General features: G+C 38.0%; 1 protein-coding gene across 2 annotated transcripts; it reads left to right on the forward strand.

Moving 5' to 3' along the window:
- Window positions 1–1,430: 1,430 nt before the first annotated feature.
- Window positions 1,431–9,598, forward strand: LOC138329204 (uncharacterized). 2 transcript variants are annotated; one of them, XM_069276024.1, is made up of 2 exons: window positions 1,431–1,552; window positions 4,747–9,598. In XM_069276024.1, the coding sequence occupies exon 2, from the start codon at window positions 4,774–4,776 to the stop codon at window positions 5,755–5,757; it is 984 nt and encodes a 327-aa protein (XP_069132125.1). In that variant the 5' UTR covers window positions 1,431–1,552; window positions 4,747–4,773; the 3' UTR covers window positions 5,758–9,598. The 2 variants fall into 2 exon arrangements, with proteins under 2 accessions (XP_069132125.1, XP_069132126.1); XM_069276025.1 differs by lacking the exon at window positions 1,431–1,552 and adding an exon at window positions 2,412–2,450.
- Window positions 9,599–9,887: the final 289 nt, after the last annotated feature.

The following is a 9,887-nucleotide window of genomic DNA, read 5'->3' on the forward strand; positions in this document are numbered from 1 at the left end:
CCAACTAACGCACGGTAATTAGGACGACGGCGGGAAAGAAAAGACGACCCGGAATATTAACATTTGATTTACATTAATTACATTGTTAACAAGGTGATAATAAGTGTAGTAATAACGGTCAGTTAGGAACTTTTACAAAATTATCAATCTCGCTTTACATTTACACTTCAAAAATTAAATGCCAAGTCTCCCTTGACATTGCACCGCTTTTGGCCTTCGGTTGAGCACTTGCCACACCATAGTCTATAAAAGTGGTACCAAGTTTCTGCTCCTGTTTATTATACCTGAGTGGGACGATTGGTTGTCCCTTTTTGTCAGTATAATGTGACCGGGTAGGGTGTCCTGCTTGGTGTCTTCGGCGGCATGCTTCACTGATTATAACACTATGAAAGGAGCAATAGTTTCACAATACAAGAAGACACAACACGAAAATACTAGTCTCCCAAAACACGCACCTCGCATTTCCATGATTGGCACATACGTATAACTTTAAGGATGATGGAAGTGAAACGAAGGGTGTTAACTCTTTACTATAACACAGCTTTCACTGATACAGTCAATGGAAATAAAAGTTCAGTAATGATTGGTTTGCCACTGATATTGATCAGTCCACAGCTGTTGTGAAAAAGCTACAAAACATTTAAATATTCATAGAGTTCTTGTATTGTCAATAGACAACAAAAACATCAAAAATGTTGTTTATTAAAGTGCCATGCATAAATCACTAGTATACATGATATACTTGAATCCATAGAAATATGCATTTGTACATTAAGAGCTGAACAAAATATTCAAAACCAGTTTTTCGTGAATCAGTTCGAGTGATGATAAGGTTCAGTGATGTGGTTAATTGACCCACGACTGATATCATCTCTGTTTACATCCAATATACACAATTAAACATCATTAATGCTAATATTGATCATCTTTGCTTACAATACATGTTCGTTTCAACACATTTTCTTGGTCATCTGTTAATACATTTTATTTAAGAATTTTTTATTCATGTAGCCTTTCAATTAAATACCCTAGTCACCGTGTAAAGTGTACAGATGTGGGACAGGGGTTATTCGAACCGACGAGGATGGTAGCATGGTAGGTTAAATTTGTAGTTTACATACTGTAAAATGTGAAACACTAAAAAACGTCTATCAGGTTTGAAAGTGCAAAAGTGTAGATTTTGACTTTACCCTTGGAATGTTTGAATTTTCTAAATATTTTGTCGGTCTCAAATGTTGCATTAATTTAATACTATGTAAACATAAAGACAGAAATTGCGTCAGCGTTTTTAAATGACAAAATTCTTACAAAGTATGTAACAGTTAAGATAACCTATGATGTTAGCTGAAACCCCCATTATGTTTTTTGTGTGTTCATGCATACTTATGATGTATATATCGGTTTGACCTACTTCGGAATAGTGCTCTATACAGTAACAATATAACTGGGTGTAGCTTCTGGTTGTCCTGTGAGGAAGTCAGCATACGAAACATCTTTACTAATCATCGTCACTGTTTACGTGTAATTCTACTTACCTTATACACGTAAGACGGTAAGTGTGTTTTCACTGTTTACGTGTAATTCTACTTACCTTATACACGTAAGACGGTAAGTGTGTTTTCTATGTTTACGTGTAATTCTACTTACCTTATACACGTAAGACGGTAAGTGTGTTTTCTATGTTTACGTGTAATTCTACTTACCTTATACACGTAAGACGGTAAGTGTGTTTTCACTGTTTACGTGTAATTCTACTTACCTTATACACGTAAGACGGTAAGTGTGTTTTCTATGTTTACGTGTAATTCTACTTACCTTATACACGTAAGACGGTAAGTGTGTTTTCTATGTTTACGTGTAATTCTACTTACCTTATACACGTAAGACGGTAAGTGTGTTTTCTATGTTTACGTGTAATTCTACTTACCTTATACACGTAAGACGGTAAGTGTGTTTTCTATGTTTACGTGTAATTCTACTTACCTTATACACGTAAGACGGTAAGTGTGTTTTCTATGTTTACGTGTAATTCTACTTACCTTATACACGTAAGACGGTAAGTGTGTTTTCTATGTTTACGTGTAATTCTACTTACCTTATGCACGTAAGGCGGTAAGTGTGTTTTCTATGTTTACGTGTAATTCTACTTACCTTATGCACGTAAGACGGTAAGTGTGTTTTCTATGTTTACGTGTAATTCTACTTACCTTATACACGTAAGACGATAAGTGTGTTTTCTATGTTTACGTGTAATTCTACTTACCTTATACACGTAAGACGGTAAGTGTGTTTTCTATGTTTACGTGTAATTCTACTTACCTTATATACACAAGACGGTAAGTGTTTTTTTCTATGTTTACGTGTAATTCTACTTACCTTATATACACAAGACGGTAAGTGTTTTTTTCTATGTTTACGTGTAATTCTACTTACCTTATACACGTAAGACGGTAATTGTGTTTTCTATGTTTTGGGGTATTGTGAAATTGGTACACTGGTATACACATTTACACTTGGTAGAGGCCCCTCCTCCCAGGCAAAGGCATTGTAAAAACTAACCTGAAGGACTTTCAGTATTATGTAAACTAATACCAGTATATATGTTCGTCACACCGGAAAAGGTAATAATAAGTAGTGAATTTATCCACTAAGGGACAACCACATCTACAACCAGACATGACAATCAAGAGGCATTTTTACAAGCTAACAAAGGCTCTCTTTGATGCAGATTTCAGTCAAAGTTCAGCCAAAGACACGAGTTAATTGGTCAACTCATTAAGACTCTTATCTAAAATAGAAGTCAACGTTATAGGTATATACCAAACTGTTTAGGCCTCAATATACAGGAACTTAAAAAATGATGTGTATGTATACATGTGTAGTCACGTCCCATTTACTATGACCGCCCATACGTTATTATATAAATACTACCTGCATTAGAATTAAGCGAAGAGTTTTACGTACCTTGACGCTATATATAACGTTTCGGGGCACGAGAAAAGATAGGAAATGGAGTAGGAAGAGCAAAGTATATAGTGAAAGCATAGAGTGAGGAGTCGTCTGCTATACCTATATATCTATTAATTTGGAGGACGACTCCTAGATCCTAAAAGGTCCTACCATGGCATCGTCTAGCAGTAACTAGCCCTACCTATCAAGAGCAGGGGGAAAGGAAGGAACCTAGCCTATCAATTGCATTAGAGGGTGACAGTGCCTATTATTATACCTCAAGTGAGAATCCTGCATTCTAATTGGTCGAGAGATATTTGGTATTTCACACTATCACACGGCAGGTAACATTAGAACAATAGGAAACAATAGACACGTTCGTAGCAACCCCCTAGCAACGGGTGATAGTGTATTTTTGACAGTGTAAAATATTAACCGCCCGAAAAAGATGCGCACTCGTTTCTTTTTTCGGTGCCTCGATACTCCAGGGGTTCCGATCACATACGATCTCTACACCCCTGGACTATCTCATAGTAAAACTGAAGGCAGTTCAGAAGAAAATATCTGACCAATCACAGGCCTGCAAAGATTTCCTTTGAAGACTACAGAGAGAGCGACGCCCAACTTCAAAGCCACACAGTCAACCACAGCGTGCCGTTATACGGTTCTTTTGATGTACATCAAAGGACTAAATTACCTGTTCTTTCCAGTTGCCTCCAGTTTTTACTATGAGATAGTCCAGGGGTGTAGAGATCGTATGTGATCGGAACCCCTGGAGTATCGAGGATGCTTTTTTTCGGTGCCATCTTTGCTTTTTGAAGCGACGCTTCAAAATTTATCTGGAGCTATTTCGTAATAGTTTTGCCAAATTAGATAAATTTTGAAGCGTCGCTTCAAAAAACAAAGATGGCGCCGAAAAAAGAAACGAGTGCGCATCTTTTTCGGGCGGTTAATATTTTACACTGTCAAAAAAACACTATCACCCGTTGCTAGGGGGTTGCTACGAACGTGTCTATTGTTTCCTATTGTTATAATGTTACCTGTCGTGTGATAGTGTAAAATACCAAATATCTCTCGACAAATCAGAATGCAGGATTCTCACTTGAGGTATAATAATTTTAATTACCGACTGATAAATCTTGGAATTTTCCAAAGTCGTCATGGATAATATGGGTAAATGAATATTAATTGCTATCTTAAATTTCTAACTTATATAGCAACGAGATTTCAATTATATAATGTAAATGTTATATTAAATAAGATATCTATATAAGGTATCTTATGATAAATTTTAACTAAGATCCTTACGGACGAAATCTATAAGAAATAAAAAAAATAACGACTGACTAGTAGTGAGCGCTTTCGCCCCATTCAAGGGAGCTCTGAAGCTCCCTTGAATGGGGCGAAAGCGCTCACTACTAGTCAGTCGTTATTGTTTTTATTTCTTAAGGTATCTTATATACATATAAATTAAATGATATATCTTATACATGTATACGATAAAGATATCTTATGTAAGATTCATTAAAGTGTTTATATAAGATATCACATATATTATAAAAGATATATTATATAGTTAATAAGATATCTCAAATACTACATGAAATATCTTATATAGCAATCAAGATATCTTACATATATATATATATAATATATATATATATATGCATTGAAATTAATGATCGACTTTGCATTTTGAATATGTCATGTTGGCTTGCCATAGTAAATCATACGCAGTCGATATCATGCATTGCATAGGTAATTAATGACAATATGGTTACATTTTGTTTCTTATAGTGTCAGTTCAGCCTTATCAAAAGAGACATGGCAGAGATGAATACAATTCCCGTAGTTGACCTGAGCAGGTTTGGAACACATCAAGCCGAGGAAGCTTCTATTGTAGTAAAAGGTCTTGAAAAGGTTGGTTTCTTGTATGTTGATAATGTCGATGGTTATAACAGCGCAAAGCTGGAGGAATGCTGCAAGTGGTTCTTTGGTCAGCCAACCGAGGTCAAAGATCCAATCACGAAGAAAATTTGGAACAAGAATAACAGAAACGTCTACCGGGGTTATTTTCCCATCATAGAAAACCAGACGAACAGGAAAGAAGGCTTTGAATTCGGTAAAGATATTGACTGGAGTACCGCCAAAGTTTCTCAAGGAAACTGGTTTTACGAAACCTCGGTTTGGCCCAAGGAAGACGGAAGCTTCCCATTCAGACAATTCCTTGAAGACTTTTATTGTATCATGCACGAGACTGCTATGAAGATTCTCCGATTAGCCGCCGTTGGTCTCGGGCTCGAGGAAAACGCATTTACTGACATGTTTTCCTACCAGCCGTGTTCGACGTTGCGTATTCTACACTATCCGCCACGATCGGAATCGCCACCAGATTTGGCGAGGACAGAAGGTGGGCGGTATGTATCAACACCCGATCACACAGACTCCGGATTCGTAACTTTACTTTCTACTTTTGCGTTTGCTGGTTTGGAATATTTTTCACCGAGCGAAGAATGGATACCAATTGAACCCCGACCTAACAGTCTCGTTGTGAACATCGGTGACTTGCTCTCTTCTATGGTTGGTGGCCGATTCAAAGCGACGCGCCACCGTGTTATGGACATTGGAGTCGATCGGTTTTCTGTGCCGTTTTTCCTAGAGCCAAACTACGATAGAGAAGTCGGTTATGATTTCATTAAACAGAGAGCAGGAGAGGACACGAGTCATCGTGAAAAATATGGACCCTGGGTGATCGCAAAAATGTCCAGTAAAGGCTTTTACGAATTCGTTTCTCTCCCAAAGTTTTAATCTCACCATAACAAGATTAACATAGTAAGTAACCGGAGAGGTTTATATACTGTACCACCGAACCTTCTATATAGAGATGATTATGTATTGGGGTATCGTGAAATAGTTATACTAAAAAGAATGACATATGTTTACTCTCTTTCGTTGCCTAATGGAAGCTCTTCGTGTTCAATCGATAAAAGAGGAACTGTGATTTCAAGAAACTCAAGCAATGGGATTTCAAGTACTGTTAGCTTTTGATTATCTTATACAGCAATGACGAACACTTTGTACAGCAATGTACAGTTTTAAAGGAAGAAAGTATCGATTTCATCAATGAAGGGACTATTCTCCAGGAGTCTTTTGCCTATAAAGATAGATGAGATAGATTTTTCGTCACCACGACAAACTTTCTTTCCCTCACATGTGCAATGGTTCATGAATTTTGCATTACAACTGCATTAAGAGTATTGTCTCTATGTTATGGTCGAACGTCAAATAATCACCGTCAACCTTTGTCACTTGGATGGGTGATCGCTCTGCTGTGTCCCCTTGTGGACGTTTTATTTGGTGGCAACGGTGGGATCACATCAGATGTCATTTTTATAGAGGTTATCAACAGGCCATTGAAGAAGCTACAGATTTATATGCTCCGATTTTCCACCATTCTCATTGGCTAATACACTGTCACGTGGAGGGCGATATTTAGGATATTGATTCGATGTTTCCATTTTTAGAAAGCATATTAACTCGATGTTTCCATTTTTAGAAACACCAAGTCAATATTTCTATTGTGACGTCACACCCAAGTCGATATGACATTGTGACGTCCCAATACCTTGACGTCGACTTCTGCTGGAAAATGAAGTAGAGCTATTCTCCATGCATTTCTTCATTGCAGTCCCACTATTTAATCTTACCAAACGCATTGACAGTCAAATAGACAATGAACTTCAAGCGCTAATTATGACGCCATTATCATTGTGACGTCACAATTGTTGTGCCAGCGATCACGGATGACGGCTGTTCAAATGGCTGTTCCATCCATGACGATAACGAATGCTTAGATTAGTTAGCACGAAGGAAACTTTTTTCGATATTTAGTATATCTAACATAAAAATTAAGGACCTTTGATTCGGTCCATTTGGTGTTATAACGCCCTGGTAGAATATCAAATAATGACCTCGGTCATTATTTGATTTTACTCAGGCGTTATAATCCCATATGAACCTCAGCAAAGGCTCATAAATTGATATATATAAATTAATCTCATTCTGTAGGTATTCGACACTGCTATTGGACTAGACAGTGGCTGACTTCGGAAATGTCGATACAAGGAGCTCTAGGCCAGTGGCGGGAGCATGAAACGTAAACGAAATCAAATGGCTAATCTCGACAGCGGGATGTCTCATAAACGATTCAAGTTCTACCAGTACGATTTAGCTGAAACTTGCATGAAATGATCATGACATGGTCCCGACAAAGTGTTGTTATTTTTCGGGTCTATCCGAAATCCAACATGGCCGCCACAGCCGCCAATTTGAAAACACATTTTGAACTTCTTCTCAAGTTCTACCGGTGCGATTTGGCTGAAACTTGCATGAAATGATCCTGACATGGTCCCGACAAAGTGTTGTTATTTTTCTGGTCGATCTGAAATCCAACCTGGCCGCCACAGCCGCCATCTTGAAAAGACATTTTGAACTTCTTCTCAAGTTCTACCGGTGCGATTTGGCTGAAACTTGCATGAAATGATCCTGACATGGTCCCGACAAAGTGTTGTTATTTTTCGGTTCGATCCAAAATCCAACATGGCCGTCATAGACGCCATCTTGAAAACACATTTTGAACTTCTTCTCAAGTTATACCGGTGCGATTTGGCTGAAACTTGCATGAAATGATCCTGACATGGTCCCGACAAAGTGTTGTTATTTTTCGGGTTGATCCGAAATCCAAGATGGTCGCCATCTTGAAAACACATTTTGAACTTCTTCTCAAGTTGTACCGGTGCGATTTGGCTGAAACTTGCATGAAATGATCCCGACCTGGTCCCGACAAAGTGTTGTTATTTTTCGGTTCGATCCAAAATCCAACATGGCCGTCATAGACGCCATCTTGAAACCACATTTTGAACTTCTTCTCAAGTTCTACCGGTGCGATTTGACTGATTCTTGCATGAAATGATTATGACATGGTCCCGACAAAGTGTTGTTACACCTCTGGTTGATCCCGAATCGAAGATGGCTACCATGGCACTATATCTAATTAATTCTGCTTCATGTACTTATAAATAATTATCATGCTCCTTTGAACATAGTTTTAACTGTATTTGACTGTGTCCGCGTCATCTTTCCTATTAATTTGGGGTTACTCTAAATAATGACATGAGCTCACTGCGCGAGCCCCATCAACAAATTACTGTTGACAATGTTATTTCTCAAGTTCTACCGGTGCGATTTGGCTGAAACTTGCATGAAATGATCCTGACATGGTCCCGACAAAGTATTGTTACATCTCTTTTTGATCCCAAATAGAAGATGGCTACCATGACACTATATCTAATTAATTTCCTATATGTTAAGGCCCTTGGGCCTCTTGTTTGAAATAAAAATTTGTTGAAAGAAATTGAAAATGATCCTTACATGGTCCCGACAAAGTGTTGTTATTTTTCGGGTTGATCTGAAATCCAAGATGGCCGCCACAGCCGCCATCTCGAAAACACATTTTGAACTTCTCAAGTTCTACCGGTGCGATTTGGCTGAAACTTGCATGAAATGATCCCGACATGGTCCCGACAAAGTATTGTTACATCTCTGGTTGATCCCAATCCGAAGATGGCTACCATGACACTATACATTTATTGTCTTGACAGTAGGGAGACATGACGCTTTGTTTACCCAAGGCATGTCATATTTCCCGAGGGCGTAGCCCAAGGGAAATATGACTTGCCGCAGGTAAACTAAGCGTCATGTCTCTTTACCGTCAGGGCAATAAATTGTTTATTATACCGAACAAATAAAGTTTTTCTCGCGCTAAAATACAAGTCTAACGTAATGGCTAGACTTTAAGTTGTTTGCCCAAAACACTGTTGCCGTGTTGGGCTAACGTTACAGATATAGTTAAATCAGAAGTTAGACCTACCGCATCTTTCAGCCCAAATCAACTCCCTTTAGCATGTTACATCATATAAACATTATATGGAGTGTAATTGTGTTATCTGTATCCTTTATCATAAGAATATTAATACATTTCCTCGGACGAAATAGTCGTCTGCCATCCATTTAATTTGTTATCGGAATACCTCGGAGAGTTCCGTTACACGAACGATAACTCTTTCTAAACCGTACGAGGAGCTCCGCATGGGGGAAACATGATTTTTGAACATGACGTTCAGCGGGATACACGATGTTTTGTCGCCCTCACACGTGACGTCTCTCGACCAATCAGCGACTGTGACTCATCGGTGAGGTATAATAATATATCTAATTAAATGACCTTATGTTTAACCCCTCACATGATACTCCACATGATATATGTACTCGACATTAATGACATCATCATTTACATATAATGACGTCATTTTATAGGTTATGACGTCAATATTGTGTCATTATGTAGGGGAACATGCTACCCAATAAGTCGAAATATAACATTTTTCTTCGTGTGTATTTCCGTTAGTACTAAGACCTGTGGCTAAAATCCACAATTTGCATGTTGATAGTTCCGCGATCGGAACACCGGCTTCCGCTAGTTGATTGTCTCAGATGACGTCACACAACTCATCGGAACTCAAGGGAGGTAAGTCATAGAAAAAAATCTGTCGTTAAAAAGATGTGAAGATTGATTTCATTTCATTGTTTCTAGCGTGAAGATTGATTATAAGCAAATATCAAACTGATATATGTTTTTAATCGGACATTTCATTGTTTCTAGCGTATTATCTTATTTTTCATGTCCCTTCTGTTTTTATCACCTTTAAGGCCCTTGGGCCGCTTGTTTGAAAATAAAACTTGTTGAAAGAAATTGAAAATGATCCTGACATGGTCTTGACAAAGTGACACCATATATAATTAATTTTACTATTGCCAAGGTAGTCAGATGACCGTTAAGGCCCTTTGGGCCTCTTGTTTGTATGTTGCCATATATTTTT

Source organism: Argopecten irradians, chromosome 8 (genome assembly GCF_041381155.1).
Source record: "Argopecten irradians isolate NY chromosome 8, Ai_NY, whole genome shotgun sequence".
Lineage (NCBI taxonomy): Eukaryota > Metazoa > Mollusca > Bivalvia > Pectinida > Pectinidae > Argopecten > Argopecten irradians.

Excerpts from the sequence above, each read along its gene's own strand:
- LOC138329204 (XM_069276024.1), top strand. The coding sequence starts at position 4,774 with ATGGCAGAGATGAATACAATTCCCGTAGTTGACCTGAGCAGGTTTGGA.